We start from the raw sequence: 18,058 nt of genomic DNA on the forward strand, positions 1-18,058 counted from the left end.
ACTATTAAAATATTGAGCCAGATCATTACCTGGTATTAATCAGTGCAGCTGATGGTGCTATGCCAATTTACTCCAGCAGTACATCTGGCCCACTGTATAGTAATATCCTAAAATGATAAGTTGTAATTGAGAACAGAATATTCTTCAAGCAAGTCAATGGCACTCAGCAGTGGAAAAGTAAATGCATGGTCACACTATTGAGAAAGGTGCTTGCCACTGATTGTAAATGTTTTTGATGTTGCTGTTTACTCTGAGCAAATGACTGTGTGTATTGTAGGTATTTGGTGTCCACATGAACAAATGGAAGCTGGATAAGAAGCTGGGAATTGTGTGCCTTTTCCTGTACGGCATCTTCTTATGTTTCTCCATCATGACAGAATTCAATGTTTTCACTTTCGTGAACTTGCCAATGTGCAGAGATCACTGATCCAGGTGGCAGACTGTCGAGAGGTACTTCCTTCTTACCTGTGCAATACAAAACACCGCTGGCGTCTCCAGAACACGGTGTACCCAACGGTCGTGAAATATATCCTGCTCACTGTTCATAGGATTCTCCTCCCATCTCGGTTTACCCTCTTCCGACCCCGAAACCTGGAAAAATCCTGCATCGATGTGAAGATATTTTTTTTTCAACATTAATGTGATTTCCAAGTTCAGTTTTTGAACAGTGACTGGGATTCTAAATGAACTGGCTGCTATCTGGCGTTGAGCCAGGCAAAACTGATCTGCTACAATTCCTTCCTTTTTAAGTTATTTGGTGGAAGACTAATCTAATTTATGATTTAAGACTATTGCTAGAATGCAGAAGAAGAGGGTACATTGTATATGGGGTGTTTTTCAAGCAGAACTGTGGGAATCTTTTATTTTTATTTTTTTCAGAGATCAACAGCCTCTCTTTGCAACTTCTCCTTCTGAGCGCTGGATTTCGTGTAATGATCCAAAGGTCACAAGTGCAGTGTATTATGGGAACTCAATTTGAAATACTCAGCATATGAGTGGATTGACTGTTAAAAAAAATGACTGGCAAGGCAGTGGATAACAACTTTATACTATGATTAATGCTTCTCCTAAAGGTGTTGTAAGGACTGCAAGGTGAACATGGATTCAAAGGGTAAACACTGCTACCATTTTCATTATTAATGTCAGAGCTTTATTGCTAGGTCATTTATATGACTTCCAAGCAATGGTTTAGGACTGCCAGCCCACAAGGGCTAAGGAGGAGAGGTCCTGGTTTTTAATGATCCACACATTGCAATGCAAGGTCAGAAGCTTCAGAGGATCGTCCAACTTCTTGTAGTTTTTGGGGGGAGTGTGTAGTTTTATGTCTTATTCGTTGTGAGAAGGACATAAGCACAGTCACACATTCTCTAAATGAGTTGTAGACACTGGTTTCTTTAAAAGGAAAGAGGCATATTTTGCACCGACATTGTTACTGAAGTCATAATTTGCCACTCTTTAAAGAATACACTGGACCTGGCCAAAAAATTTTACAGATGAACTTATCTGATATCAGATTGTTGTGGATTTATTCCGCCTCCTTCTGGAGGAAGAAAGAAAGAGCGAGAGAGAGAAATGGCACTTTTAAAATGCAGAATATCTTTAATGCAGATTCGCTCACAGATCTAAGTTATGATGAAAGTTTTGCCATTCTCTGTTCTAACAGACCTGCAAGGTTTTGTATAATACTGTATTAATATGGAGTCAAATTCCCCTACATGAGGAACACCTATGATTGCCACACTTGTATGTACTGAAATTGTGGATTCTTTCCAGTGCTGGCTGTTGTATTTACTTTAAGCACTGATCACTTCTGATTCATTTGGTATGGTTTTTTCCTCTTCCTTGTATATGTTCTTCTATGAAGCGTAGTAAGATACTACCAACAAGGTGAATGTTTTTGTCTATGGTACAGACAGTGGCCAATACTGGTAGACAGGACACAACAAAAACAGGGCCCTAAGAGAAAAAAAAAAAATCTGAACTAGCGGAAGAAAAACAGTTCAGAGTGAAGACCCATTTATCAACTCATTTGCACTTTTGCACTTGATTATTTAAGATTAATTCTCTTCGGACAAATAGTGTAAAATAAATGTTTCCAATCTGATCTCCATTCGACACAGCACGTTACTTTCTGTCCTTTTCACACGGAACAAGCGAAAATACACATTTATTGAGCAACTTCCGTGGACAGTTGATGCATGGCCACCTTGGGTAAAAGCAGTCTGATGGGTCTCTGGAGGAAAGCAGGTGTGAAGACAGTGCAGATGTGAATAAAGGGGAGAGAAAAGAGGGGCTCCATTTTATATACGTGTTGCTATTTTTTCTTCAGGAACATACTGTGATCCCACTTGTTTCGCTAAGCAGCATTCTAAGACCAGCATGCTAAGAACTACACCATATGGAAATCCCATTGCATTAGAAATCCCCATTGTACCTTCTTAGTGTGTTTTTAATTAATAATAACCACTAAAATGTCTAAAAAGACTTCCTTAAATTAAAAAATAGTAGCATGATGTGATACATTTCAATAAATTCCAACCTTGAGGACAGTTATAAGCTCGCAACAAGATATAGTAGCTCCTAAGCTGAATCTTTCCTTACTTGCAGAAGAGACAATATTTGGGAAAAAAAGTTTCACATCAGGGCCTATTATTATTTCTATTTTGAATATTTATACTGCTGCTCCAATGGAGCCAGTTGGATCTATTTCTACGAAATAGCCATTATCTATCCCATGGCACAAAAATTGCATGACTGGTTTTTTAGGAACTTTTCCTGTTGACGTACATCAAATACTGTAGTATCGTAGCTTTGCATTGTATGTGTATCCTGAAATACGTTGTTCTGAACTTTGTGCATTTTGCAAGAATATTGTGAAAGTTGCTCATTCCAAGTGTAAGCAAAGAGGTATCTTAGATACACTGAACTGCTCTTACCTGTGCCATATTCTTATGAGATGTGATAGACCGTTTGCTATGATGACAGTTTGAGTTAGATGTACTTGTGATCTGAAACCAAAGCAGATGATTCAAGCTTGATTTGAAATAGAGGGCCGGTTGACTGTGTGAGTTCTCATTTGTTTTTAAAAGACAGAGCCTTTCAAACTGATAGCTTGATTAAAGTCGATGGAAAAATCTCCAAGACAAAGATGTAAGCACTTTTCTGTGCAAAGTTTATTCTGCGATCACTGTTCATGAAAGTTCTCCCTAAGACATACAATAATAAGATCGCTGCATACGCTGACTGATACTTCGAGGATTCACAGCTTTCATTTTGTTTTCCTTCCAAGCTTTCACTTTAGTTTTCCTTTCTAGCAATCGTAGACAATTTTTAACAAGCATTTCAAAGAGAGCTTAAAGAGCCTTCTCCCCAGTAGTGAACACCTCACTGCAGCTCTACCTTTTGACCTGATTTTGTCTAGGCTGACGCCAAATATCTGATCCCATAGTTTCAACTCCGTTTGACACTTCCTTGACCGTGATTAAATGCCAAAATCTTGTGATGTGGGTGGTTTTAAGAGACACAGGAAAGATTGCTTTTGCCCTACCAAAGTAGAATTCTCTACCTGCATTTTATTTGTATTTTTTTTTTAAGAAATAGTGCATTTTTTTGTAGCTATAGGTACCTACAACAGAAAATATCTTGCATGGAGGGCATTTACACTAGTGTGGTTTGGGAGGTTTCTGTGTTGTTCTGTTCCTTTGTGTTTGACTTTGTATCCTGAGCTGTGTCATTGAAGTTAGTGAATTTGCGTGCTTTGGATTTGTGGCTTTTGCGCCTGTGAAACAGGAATTTATGCTAATTTTAAGCATTCAAATGCCTAACAAAAATTTCTTTAAAAAACAAAGAAAAGAAAGAAAGTGGGAAAAACACCCACAAGTGCTGAGGACACAACATTTAATGTCAGTGTAAGAACCGGAGGTTAACATCTAAAGAGCAATGACAGTAGCCCAGATTTTCAATGACTTTTCCTAATAATCTGTAAAATAAAATGTAGGTAGCAAATACCGTTGGATAATTTTTTTTAAAACTACAACTTTCTGACTACTGCCAGATTCTTCTGTTACCAAATTTATCTGTTCAAATTAAGTATGAGGACATGTCAGATCATGCTGTAATGTCAAGCTCTGTCTATATTCAGAGATATGCCATTCATTTCATTCATTAATTCTCCTGCTGAGAGTAGAGAGTAGAATACACACTTTGGATCAGCCATTTCTAGAGAGCTCAGTCTCCTGCCAAGGTTGTGGCCTGCTCCGTATTAAGGCTGTGGTAGGCGAAGTCGGAAGCCATAATATCCTTCCAGCCTGTGTGAGGCCATCCACAAAGTCTTCTCCGTCCAGCTTTTGTTGGATCAAATGCATAAAGCTGGTGGACTAGTATGGACTCCAGCATAAGAAGCAGATGGCCGAGCTAGCTGAGATGGTGTTGAGTCACTTGAGAAGACACTAGAGACTGATTGGTCTGACAGCTGACATCCTCATTCAGAACATGATGAAGCTACCATATACCTTCAATACGACGTTACTGTTTCATGTCGAAAGTATCCAGTTGGCGCATTTGCGTCTCTGTTATGGCTCAGGTTTCAGAGCCATACAAAAGGATGGAAGCCACTTCTGCTTGATAGATACTCCTCTTAGAGTTGATATGTGGCGTTGATGCCACAAAGGCTTCCGAAGAGCATGCATAACAATCTTGACCTTGCTGAGTTGATGTTTCATGTCAGCAAGGCAACCTCCCTCCCTAATGACGATGGAACCAAGACACTCAAATGCGCTGACAAATTCAATCTCTTGTCCATTGATTATGATGGATCGGGGTAAAGGTCCATCAGCCACTTTCATCAGTTTGGTCTTCTTCCAATTGACTTGAAGACCAGTCTTACTTCTTACTTGCTTCTTCTGTAAATATATTCAGGGTATTAATGAGATTAGCATTTGAAGATGAGAATCTAGCTGTGGTATCTGCATATTCCAGCTCTGCTATGCAGGAGTCATGCGGTACCACCCCTGGAATGTGACTAGTGACAGCTTCCATCATTCAGTCAATAACAGTATTGCGCATATCAGGGCAGCCAAGCATCCTTGATGAACACTGCTATTGTACTCAAACCAGCTGGACATCCTGGTACCTAAGTGGACACAGCTCTCACTTCGGTAGTGTATTTCTATGAGAAGGTGGAAGAGCTTACCAGGCACACCAGCAGCTTGTAGACAGGGCCACAGGGAGCAATGATCAACAAAGTTGGAGGCAGCGTTTAGATCAGTAAAAGCTGTATACACCTCTTATTGTCTGTGCCAAAACTCTTGACCTTTTCCAATAATTTGTCTAATGGTAAAAATCTGCTCTGTGATTGATCGGCTTGCTGTAGACAGCATAGATTCTTTATCGGGGGGTTAGCATGCTCAAGAAGAACCAGCATGAACAAGCATGAACTTGCAGTGGAAAGCAAAGTCATGTTGCAGTGATTGGAACACACCAGACTATCGCCTTTCCCTTTCTAAAATGGGAGAATAATCCCATGGCTCCAGTCATCAGGTAGTTTCTCATGAATCCATACTTAGTTGATAATTTGGGTAAGCTGTCCCAAGACAGAATCCTGGCCATTTTTGATCAGCTCAGCAGCTATACCACAAATATCGGCAGCATGGCCATTCTTGAGCTTACAGACTGCTTCAAACCTCCTTGAGAGTGACATCCTCTGCATTACATGGAGGGGCTCTCATTGGGCTCTTCACATCCTCCCAGAGTTGTGGAGCTGCAGCTCTGATAGGGTGGTTAAGAAGCACCGGAAAATGTTCTTTTCCATCTACTCAGACATTCTGCCAGTACACACAACACATTACTCAAACCGGAACCCCTCTCCCCCACTGGCTGATGGAACCAAAATTTTTAGACCTTTGCACGCAATGTAGATTTGCTGTTTGGAGCATACCCTGAAAACCATTGATGCTCCTACCCTCCCATCACTGAATTCCACATTTCTGTTGCAGGACTCGCTGAGACCGGTTGGAGCAGCACCAGCAAGACAATTATTAACAGCAGTCATTACGTATGGTCAGGCCCCAGTGGTGAACTTGTCAGCCACGTCAGCCTCAGCAGTGTCGCCTTGGCCTTGTCAAGGAATGCTTGTAAAGCCCTCATAAGCTGATCGCCCATCTCTAAATGTATCCTGTGGCAAGGACTTTCTTATAGACATGGCAACATCACTGTCATTGGTGCTTATGCACCCCCTTACCTTGCCAGTCAGGAGGACAAGGAACAATACTCATGAGCCCTGCGTTATGTCATCAGAAGACATTATCCTGACATTATCATTGCGCTATGCGATGCCAGCACTACACTGGGGGCCAATACTAGGAAAGCTTGGCCAGAAAGCATTGGGTGTTTTGTTGTGGATGCAGTTGTGAACGGCATTGGTGAGCGACTGCTTGAACTTTGTGCTGCAACTGGACTCCATGTTTCTGATACCAACTTCCAGTGGAAGAACATACACGCATGGACTTGGTATTCCAGTGGGGGACAAACCCACAAAGCACTAGATCACATTCTCACATTTAATTGGTGGAGAAGTTGTGTGCACCACTATTGGGTGTTCGGGTGTGCTGAAGTGGTCAATATCGATCACAGGTTGCTTGTGGCCATGGTGGAACTGAGGCTGAAGGCAACTCAAACCAAGCCTTCCATTAGTCATTTAGACTTACTGAAATTGATTGCCTGCTGCTGTCAAAATGGAATGCCAGCTGAAATCTGCAACTGATTTGATGCGCTAGCCCTTGCAGATGAAAGCCTTGAACAGGAGCAAATCAACAATTTGTGAGACTCTTTCCAGTCTTCTGTTATGGATGCCATCAACAAAGTGCTGGGGAAAAGGCACCCCAGGCCTAAACATAAATGGATCAGTGAACAGACCAATGTTCCCTCTAATTTTTGACAGGCCATGTGCACAACAAATTTCTTCTGTGCAAATTTTTGACAGGCCGTGTGCACAAAAAATTTCTTCTGTGCAAATTGTTGTGCTTCTGTGCAAATTTTTGTGTGTGCGGTGTTTCGCTGTGTGCGCACGGTTTAGGATCTGTATGCGCGCGCACACGCGCACAGCTTTGAGAGAACAGTGGAACAGACCCTGGACAGCAAAGAAAATTGCCATGTGGCTTGCTAAAATGGGAACAACCAAGAATACCAATGCCTCAATGCCTTGCATAACACAGCTTTAAAGCAGGACATTTGGGGCAAATAAGGCTCAGTTGATAAAAGCTGCATCAGCCAGAAATGAGTATGGGACTGTCTATAAAGAATTGTGCCCCTTAAAAGCTGGTCCAGGGAACAACTCCTCACTTGTCAAAGATGGACACTATAACACACCAGTTTAACTTTAAAATGATCTAGTTAAATCAGTGCAAACTCAATGTGGACAGACATTCTTAATTGGATTTAAACCTGCCTTATAGCAATGAAACTTCATCTGGTAAAGCATTGGCTTAAGCTAAATCAATATAAGGTAACTTTAAATCCAATTAAGAGCATCCACACAGGGATTTGCACAAATTTAACTGAATCAGTTTAAAATCACACATTTAGGTTGAAGGGATGCGAGTTTGAATACAGACATGGCCTTGGCAGCTTTGCTCCAAACATAAGGAATCATGCCTGGTAATGCGTGTAGTTTGAACAAGCTATACAAATGCATTGGGTATATTGTGAAGCACTACGCTGAAAGAAAGGTAAGTGTTTCCAGTGCCCTAAGACTATGCATGAAACCTTGGCACTGTTGAAATCAATGGCAAAAATCTCATTGCTTCAGTAGGGCCAAGATTTCTTCCTATATGTCTTTACAACAGCACATCCTGTTGGTCTTAAAAACAGTTATTTAAAGATATGAATAAGTGAATCAGACACAGAACTCTTTTTTTAAGCCAAATCAACAAGCTAGTTCTTACTAATACAGCTTGGCACAAGTAAGGAGATTGCACATGAAAGTGCTATAGGGGTTAGGAACTGTAGGAGCCTGGAACTTGGAGCGTATTTCTCTTGGAGAAAATTCATTTACTTTATCCCCAGCTCTGCTGACTCATTGGACAGACAATGAAAAGTTTTTAAGTTTCCAAAAGTGGAGTTGTAGCCAAATTTATGCCATGTGGGGAAAAGCAAGGTATGCCCAACGAGGCAAGCATGGGAGAAAAACACTTTTTTGTTTTGTTTCTTTGATCACACTTCCAGTGGTATAATTTGTAACATATGGCTGTGAATCTAACTCTATCCACTTCTAACAGCCCACTAACTACGCCAAGTCTTTGAAGCATGGGTGGAGCCAGCTAATTTCATGAAAGCTTTTAGTAAAAGAATCACAGGTCTTATAAGGTTCCAAATATTTTAATAGTTTTTAATTGTAATTTTCAAATTATCAGTAAAACAAGTTTTAAAACTTCCATACAAAAAATCTCGACCCCCTATCTATTTTGTTCTTTTCAATTGAGTAGTACTTGAATGTGCTAAAATTTACATGGATGTTTTTAATAATAAATGTGACTTTTTGTAGCAAGTTGGAGAAATGAGGTTCAGTGTTAAGTACCTGAACCTATATGGACAATCATGATAGGCACAGAAGTTTGCCCAAATGCTGAATATTTTCCCGTTAGCCTTGTGGTTTCAGGTCAGCATATCTGTGACAGGTAAAGCAGGTAATTTTCATCTGTAATTTAGGAGGTTTCTGTTATTGGATCCTGTAGAACAGTGTACAGATTTCATAAATAGAACCAGCTGTAAGGTTGTTACAAATTGTATCTGTTTCTTTCTTACCTCTTCTTGCAAAGAAAAAATGCCAGTCAACATAAACGGGCTTCATCAGCGATAAGAAAGCTAACCTTAGTTACGATGTTACAAGAAGTGTCCAGATAAAATTCTACATACAGATAGATTTATATTTGAACATAAGTAACTGATACTGGATGGTTTTGGTAAAAGAATTCTTTGGACAGATGATCTGTTTACAAACCATTGTATAGCTGGTTGTCTCTACGTACAGCATGGCAAGATTATAAGGATTCATGCCAAATTTTTGAGCCGTTACACTAGGTGAGAGCCTTAGGAAAGAACACTCCTTTATCTTCACTATTAACAGAAGAGGCAATAAAAGAATGCAACTGCCAATGACATTAAGTTAATAATATCAGGAGTATTTTGAACAGAGTAGCTGTTCTGAAGTTTTAGTACTTCCATAGTTTTAGATTTCATCCTTCACATTTAATATACATTACCTGAATTTTAACACCATCTTTGAGAATGAACCAAATGTTTTGATTCCTATAAAGAGTTGCAGTTAAACTCAGGCAGATGTGTACAATACAGTTTCATTTTGACGGGGGTCAGGCTGCAGTTACTTTGCTGTTCAGCAGAGTGTTAGCAGGGAGATAACTACAATCAGAATAGAGTTTCTGAGACTATATTTCCTTTCAGTTAGCCATGACATTATGGAAAAGAAAAATGTGCTTAATGTTCCATTGTTGTTGGTTTCTGAAATTAGATAGGCTTAAAGTATTGCAGGAGAGGGGTTGTGCAGTGGACAAGATGCAGCCCAGTGTCATGATGGTACTTATGGTCTTAACACCACACACAGGGCTTCTGAGGCAGACAGCGCATCAGGAAAGCGTGTTTAGGAACCTGCAAAGACACAGTGAAACCCAAAAAATGTGTAGCATTGAACAGGGATGGGCATGACCAGTATAGCTAGGAATATGCTGATTTTGTATAGCACACATACCCTGCCCCTCCCCCAGCAACCTCTATCAGCAGCACTCCTGTGAAGGTCCAACCATAACTTAAAAGTTCTCTCTCTGCCCAAGACCCTGAGGGAGGCCATGGTGGTACCACCATATGCACTTCACTGGGGTAAATGCCCACAAAGATATAGGGGGCCAGGCTGACGCAATGTGGTGCCATTTACACCTCCCTATGGGCTTGATCCAACTCCCATTACAGACCATGACAGGAGTCCCAGGTGCTATAATGAGAATTGCATCAGGCCTTAAAACCCCGATTCAGCAAAGCATTTAAGCATGTGCTTAAGTCTCAAATAAGTCAATGGAGCTTAAGCATGCACTGAAAGCTAAGCATATGCTTATGTGCGTTGCTGAATTGGGGTCTAAAGGTCAGGTTCAGTGAATCTAACCCATTGGTATCAGTGATTTTTTTAAAGCGTTTCAACGAATACAGTGTCTGCACCATAGTCGTGTGGATTTTATAAACAGCGGATGCAGTAAAATATACCCACTCCAAGAAGTGCTATAGAAAAAAGTCCTTCAATGATGAATGACCAGAATACAAGACTCCAGCAAGGAGAGACTTTACTGAATGTGCCTTTGACTGAAAAGAAAGAAGTGACTTTGAAAGGCTTTATAGATTTTAACTACGAGTGAACTACTGAGCAAGCTTTTTACTCTTTATAGTATTCTTTAGGAAAGTAGATTTTCCCCGTTAAGTTTTGCCATGAGTTGGCATATCACATTCCTGGATTTTGCTACACAAATGAGGCAGCATGTCAGAATGTTTTTAGCAAACATGGCCTGATCTTAAGCCCACTGAAGTCAATTGAATTCGATGAACTTTCGGTCAGGCCCACAGTCAGGAAAATCAAGAATGTGTATTACTGTTTTCTCCTACAGATAGATCACAGTTCAGCTGGTCTGATTAGCAAAGTGTGTGTGTCACTGTTCATTTGATTCTGAGTGATTCATAAACACATGAAAGGGTGTGAGATACCACATACTGTACATTGAGTAAGCTTGGCAGTTTCTGTGTATTCCAAATGTTCGTTGACTGACTTGAAGCTCTTTGTTGCATTTCTCGAGAACAAATGCTTTTTTTTTTTTTAGTGTTTACAGCCTAGTTTGAAGGAGAAAATAGACTTCTGGTATGGCTGACAAATTTTGGGCTCAGGTACTGCAGCAATAGTTACCCCTTTTCTCCTTCTGTGTACATGGCTGCATCTGTAGGTGTGGAGGCTAAGATATGACATAAGCGCAGAATCCTGGCCCCACTGAAGTCAATGGGAATTTTGCCATTGATTTCAAAGGAGCCAGGATTTAACACCAAATGTTGAAAGCACTCTTACAGTAACATTCTGTTATAAGGTGAGAGTTCACCCAAATTCTGAGTCCAGTCATTACTTACACATACAGACCCATTTGAATCCATAGGATTACTGTAGGAAGGACTACTCTTGTGGTTGAGGGTTTGCAGAATGAGTCCTTTGTCAGTACAAGTCTCATTGTCCCCGATGTTGTTCAGGACAGTCTTTGTCAACTGAGGTTAGTTTCCTTTAGTCGGATGGGGAAGGCATCTTGCAATTTATTTATGAAGGTCCTTATGGGATGGGTGGTACAGAATCCATCCACCAGTCTCAAAGCTATAAAATGAGGTCTATAGCACATGCCAATTTCATCCCTGTTGTAAGAATAATACACCCAGGATGACTGTAACTCCGTGTCATAATATTTGTAGAAAATGATCATAATAACGGAACCATGTGTGTGGGGGGGGTGGATGGGGAGAAATACATTTCATAGCAGGGATGCTCTTGAAGATTTGAAAGGTGAAGGATCAAATTTCCCTACAAATATATGACTGTCTGCATGTCTCACCACATTTTTAGGACACAACAACATGAGTGATGGGTGGTGGGTCCATAGGCCTTTATATAGGAAGACTTCTGACATAGTTTGAGAGGTGAAGAATTTGAAAAATTAGCAGATGTAAAATAATGTTGGCCCAATGCTGTGGATTCTGTTTGAAAAGCAGCTTCCCTTCTGAATTTGGTTGGTTGCTTGTAGATGGGTATATTATTGGTTTCCTTGTATCATAAGGATGTGAGATTGTGCTACCATAATCCCTTTATTAAGTATAGAGTCAGCCTGTGGATTTAAATGTTTACAAGTTCACTACCTAAGACAGAATTCATGTATTGGACTAACAGAAATAGGAGGCAGTTTTGGGCGCAAGAATAGGTGGGAGAAAATGCAGAGTGGACCTATTGGTTCAAGTACCTGTCTTGATACCTCGCGGGTGTAACTCACGGTGTACTCTTACACTGCACATGTTCATTGAAACATCAGCTCATTACACAGGCCATTGGAATCCTCTCCCAAAATCTTTTCCCAAAGAGAAATCAGTGTCTCTTCAAAGTGAAATTTGCACAATACGCAGGTATTTTATATCTGATCCTCTTCCTGGGCATCCCTGTTTTGTTCATTTATAAACAGACAACACGTTCTGTCCACTGTAAGCAAGTGAAGTAGACAGGATCCTGGCTTTTTTATAGACAAAAGACAATGATTTCACTATGAGCGTTACTGATCCAACTGAATGATTATAGTTTTGACGTGGGTATTTTAAGCTTCCTGAAGCCAGGCCATCCCATATTTAACTATATTCATTAAAGGATTTGATAGTGAATATGACAGATTTTGGGCCTTATTTTTTTAAAATTTTAAACGAAGATTTATATTCAAGTGTGTACATTATGTACTTTAACCCTGTATGTTCGCTGTTATTAAAACAAAGCCCTGTGGTAGCTGGCTGCCATATGAATAGGAAAAGAAATCAATTATGGCTGTTGAGAAGACAGAAACTGATGTCAGTATTTAAGATACTGACACACACACACACACCTTTTTTGTAAGTGCAAAAGATGGTTACTTGTTTTTAACTTGTTTCCATGTTTGTATCAGCAAGTAAATATTAGTTTTGCATGCCAATCATATATGTATATAAGAAATATAACGGGACAAGTCGAAACAGCATATCTTTGTAAATTCAATAGTATTTCCAATTATTGTTACTACCACTATGCTAAATTCCAGTTCCCTTTCCTGAATGTAAGAAAGTTTTTAAAAAATGATCAAAGAGGTCAGGAAATTGTGCACTGAAATATTTATACACTTATTTATTTATTTCTCTTACATGAAGAATTACGCCCCTGAATCAGGAAAGCATTACCTTGTTCAGGAAGAGCAGTTAAAACCCAGGGCAGTCGATGGAATTTAAGCCCACGCTTAAATTTAAGTGCAGGCATAGGTGCTTTCCTGAATCAGGACCTAAAGTTGAAGCTGTTTAAACACACTAGTACCATCTTTTTGAACTTCCGTGAAAAGTGGTGAGACATTTAATTTACTGTGATTTTTTATCAGCTTGCTAGTCCCCTTCCTGCAACCTATATGGCGAGGGTAGTTATCGAACATTGAGAGAACCTGAAAAATGTCTCTGTGCTGGTCACTAGTACTGATTGCTGGAGTAGAAATGCGTAAATATCAAACCTTCTCCTCTGTCTGTCAATCTATCGTATTTTGAGGGCAACCATCCCTGTTTTTTCTGAGCACCATTTACAGTCATTAAAATTTACATTTCGTGAGGTGCCAACAGGTATTTCATAAGAGATCATCCTTTCCCAAGTTTGAATCAATTTCTTCCGAAAACTGATTTTAAAAAAAGTCTAGGTTACATGTGATGACCTGCATTTTTGAAAACAGGTGTAACATGGAAGTAAATGTTTGGGTGCAGATCCTCAAGCCGGTGTAAATTGTCATGGCAACATTGACAGAGCAGTGGATCAGCCCCTTGAACTCTTGCAATAAAATGCTCTCACTACTTGCAAACAGGCGAGTGGGTACCCCCATTTCAATAAATATAGGTCAGTGCATCTCCATTCTCGGAGGATGTATCACTTGGCATTGCTGTCAAGGTGAATTATGGTAGAGCTCAATATGGAGGAGGCAAGAAGCAGTGCAGGCGTCTTCGTAAGAATGGGACAGTGGAGAGGAAAGGTCAGAATTTTATGCTTGAGCAAGCTCTTAGACACTTAGGTATTTTTCATTTTAGAAAAAAAAAGCTGGCAAATCAAAAGGATAAAAGCTGATTATGAAGCAAGTGTTGCATAAAATTGAACCTCCGTTTATTGTAGAGTTCGTGACTCAACTGAATTCTTCTTCTTAAGTTCTCACAGAAAACATCTTTTCCTGGTAGCTCTCTACAGTGAGTCTAAATCTTCACGTACAACATACATTTCTTTGTATCTAAATTGGGATATGAAATCAGAACATTCATTCCTAGATAAACTAAAACTCCAGCTAAAATATTGAATTTGTTGAGATCTTGAAAAAAGACAAAAATAAATTCTTGATATCTTGGTCATTAAAGCTTTCTAATTTTAAAAATGAATGGCATATCAAAAGGGCACAGCAGATAAATACATGTTTTATACAGCACAAGCGGAGAGCAAATGCAAATGAAAGTAAAACTGCATTATGAAACACAGATTCTTGTGTAATGAGAATGTTGGCAAGTTTTTCAAGGATTGCATTTATGTTGTGCAAATAATATTTGATCTTTACAGTTCACTTACTGGTTCTGAAAAGGGGTTTTGTTTTGTTTTTTCCAGTAACAAGTACTGTATTTCCTTATCAGGGAAAATGGGGAAGATGAGTCCAAAGTATTGCATGAGTCAGACTTGATTCTTACTTTAGGTAAATAAGTGTGTATCACTGATCATGAAAATCTCCTGTGCACATGTGTCAGTGTAGACCTATATACCTTAGAGACTAATTGCACCCTTGTAATTACTGAATTCTCAGGGGCAAATTGTGACCAACTTCCTCATAAGAGTAGCCTCACTGAGTTCAACATCTACTCTCATGAACAAGGAAGTCACAATTAGGCTCTTAGGCTTAGATCCTCAGTGATATTAGGTATCTAATATCATGAAGGAATTTTCCTCCAGGGCAGATTGGAAGAGGCCCTGGGGGGTTTTCGTCTTCCTCTGTAGCATGGGACATGGGTCACTTGCTGGAGGATTCTCTGCACCTTGAAGTCTTTAAACCATGATTTGAGGACTTCAATAGGTCAGACATAGGTGAGAGGTTTATCGCAGCAGTGGGTGGGTGAGATTCTGTGGCCTGCGTTGTGCAGGAGGTCAGACTAGATGATCATAATGGTCCCTTCTGACCTTAATATCTATGAATCTATGAAACCTAACTCCGTAGTTAGCTGGTTAAATAAATGTTAAGAGCTACTTTAATCCCCACACTGAATATACAAGAGGGAGAATAAGCTCGAAGAGACATATTCCCCTCTCTGACAATGTCCTGTGCAGTGTCAAATTCCCCAGTAAAATGGTGAAACCACGGAAGTGTTCTCATGATTAGAAAGCACGAGCAAAAATTCAAAAGGGGGCGTGCACACAGGAAAACAGGACTGGTGCTTTTTTTAGTGCATTGTTATGTATCCAGAAATAGGCACAGGATAAACAGTCCTATGGGGTGAACTTCACCCCTGTGCAGAAAGGCAGTACAAGGCTGACGAGACATTTAAACCCATAAGTAGGATTTAAGTCAGACTTACGTGCCACAGAAGCCTAGTGCTAACCCTCTGCAGAGAGGTGAATTTCAGCCATTGTAAGGAGCAGGGCTTTTGGGGCCGGATGTTTCTTAGAGCTCAGCATCCCAACAGCTCCCATTTAGGCACTAAATAAATTGATGGATTTTAAAAAAAAAATTAAAAATGCTGAGCACCCAGTGGCTCTCAGTCAAAGAAACGGGTGCTGCTGAGTGTGAGCCCTTTGATTTTTGATTATTTTTTTTTTATTGGCACTGGCTTGACAGCACATGCTATGGCTAGAATGAGTTTACAATTACACTGTTGTAAGAGAGAAAGACGAATGTGGTGTATTCCCTGGAACCCTTACGGAAAACGTTTTTGTTTTGCGGACCTTGCTAAAGTCTCCAGACCACTAAACGCAGTCTCTGGTGGGGTTTGTTCTAAGCTAAGCTAAACAGTGATCAAACTGTATAGCTCTCCTTAAACTACTGTGGGCATGCTTAGTTTTCTACTTAATGGTGCATCAGAAGCACAGCAATAAAAGTGACTGATCTGAACATCTTTTATTCAAATAACGTTATCTGGGTTCTTTCCCATTGAGTTTGAAGACTCCATGATGCTTCTAACTATAATGAAGAGAATGTAGGTGCAACTGAGTGTAAATCTGAAATGCACACAACGTATAGTTCACTTTTAGCAGCCGGGGCTCACCAGCAAGGAGAAAATTCAACTGTTTATAGTAATAAAGTTCTATTCCAAATAGCTTCTTATTAACGTGCTTTTGAAATGTCAAAATGGCGGCGCCACAGACAAAACATTTGTTACCTTTTCAGATAAGTTACAATAATTTTGTCATACTTGTACAAGTGTTATTGTCTGTCTTTCTGTACGTTTGTTTTGCAATTTGTTATAGAGTACTACTTGTATGCCTCGTTGTTCCACTTACCTGTGTCAGTTAGAAATTCAACAGAAATGAGAGCATGCATTTCTCTATTTGCTGGTAACCTATGAATTAAAAACTTGTATTTTCTGTGTTTTTCAAGTGTTATAGCTATAAACAAAAATTCACATCACTGTTGTCTAAGGAATATCAGAACGTTTTAATAGATTGAATTACTTTAAATGTTTTGTCATTTGATTTGATACTGTGTCAGATATCTACACTAAAACAATACGTTTTATCAATAAAAAAAATCTTCTCTTGGTACTAACTTAACGCTTTAGGGCACATTGTGACAAACAAGTAGAAAATCAACTGTGGGTCAATATCCTACTTTTTAATTTTCTGACTTATTCTTCTAAGGACATCCAGTACCATTGTTTTGAACTGAACATTTGAATAAAAAAAAACAGGGAAAAGAAATCCATTTAGTAGTGTTTATACTTTACATGCCCTTCACTATTAAATTTTCACCCTCTGGGACTTCAGAAGCTCTCTTGGACATAGTGCAGAAGGAGATTGCTAGATTGTATGTATCTGACTGCCATACAGAAAAGAGACATTGAGGAATTTTATTTGCCTAATAGATAGATGGCCAGATTCTGCTTTTTTACATCCATCTAAATCTGCAGTCACTCCACCGAAGTTAATAGAGTTGCTCCAGATTTACGCTGGTTTAACTTGGAACTGAATCTAGTCCAATATCTTTGTTTTGGGACCAGCCTTGCACCATTGAAGTTGATGGCAAAGCTTTCATTGACTTCACTGGTGCAGATTCAGGCCCCATGGAGCCAGCCTTAGAAGACAAAACTTAGGAGGTGCTATTAGTACAGCAAGACTTGTTGTAATCAACTTTTGTTGGGAGCCAAGCTTCAGGTACCCTGTGAAAAGGAATATTATAGATAGGAAGGGTTATACATGCTTCTGGAATAGTGAAGTACCTGGAAGTAACTTGAAGAGGAGCAATTTTTGTCTTCAGTGAATGAGTCAGACAGTAATTTCTTCAGGTATAAAAAAAATATGGTGATGACAATGTTATTATGTAGGATAGCCCTTTGATCAGATGGGATTTATTCAGTGTACATTCTGCCCTGCACCAAAAAGAACTTGGATAAAGGTTAGATTTCTCCTTGTCCCTATTCAAAATGTTGCTTGGATCACACAAAACATTGGCATCTACATTTGCCACACCTGAACTGTCCCATCCATACAAGGACCACAAAACTGCTCATCTTTCACATGACCTCTGCATCTCCCAACTTGTGGAATTTGTCTCTCTGGTGATGCTGATCTCTGTGGACCTTCTTGGAAAGCATTGGTCATTGGGAATGCACAAGCTCTCCCTTTGCAGCACCAGGGATTCAGAGCCATAGTTATAAGCACACACTTCTCAGTGCCAAGATCTCCTTGGATATGAGATCTGACTCTCCTCTGCCCTCAAGCACCAGGATAAGAATAAGCAGAGCTCAGGGATGGTCTCCACAGCATGGGACTGGGTGTTATCACAAAGGAGGAACAGCACCTGCAGCCAGGGAGCTCAAGAATAGATCAAAAGTTTCTGTTCCAAAGGCACCTCCAGCCCTTACAGTAATAACAATACCTAGGGCTCTGTCAGCTCTCCCTGCTTGGGTGACAGGTTCTTTGTGGCTTCTACTCAATATCATTCCTTATTCATGGGCAGCAGTGTGGCCTACTGGATCGTGCAGTGGCCAGGGGTTCAGGACAGTTGGGTTCTATGCCCAGCTCTTCTAC

General features: G+C 39.9%; 1 protein-coding gene across 2 annotated transcripts in view; it reads left to right on the top strand.

The window, feature by feature from the left end:
• SLC24A3 (solute carrier family 24 member 3) overlaps positions 1 to 16,744 on the top strand; it is a 331,008-nt gene extending 314,264 nt beyond the window's left edge. For both annotated transcript variants that reach the window (XM_074949728.1, XM_074949730.1), the window contains exon 17: positions 278 to 16,744. In XM_074949728.1, coding sequence (XP_074805829.1) covers positions 278 to 427 — 150 coding nt within the window. In that variant the 3' untranslated portion in view covers positions 428 to 16,744. The remainder of the gene's footprint in view (positions 1 to 277) is intronic.
• Positions 16,745 to 18,058: the final 1,314 nt, after the last annotated feature.

Source organism: Natator depressus, chromosome 3 (genome assembly GCF_965152275.1).
Source record: "Natator depressus isolate rNatDep1 chromosome 3, rNatDep2.hap1, whole genome shotgun sequence".
NCBI classification, from domain to species: Eukaryota; Metazoa; Chordata; order Testudines; family Cheloniidae; genus Natator; species Natator depressus.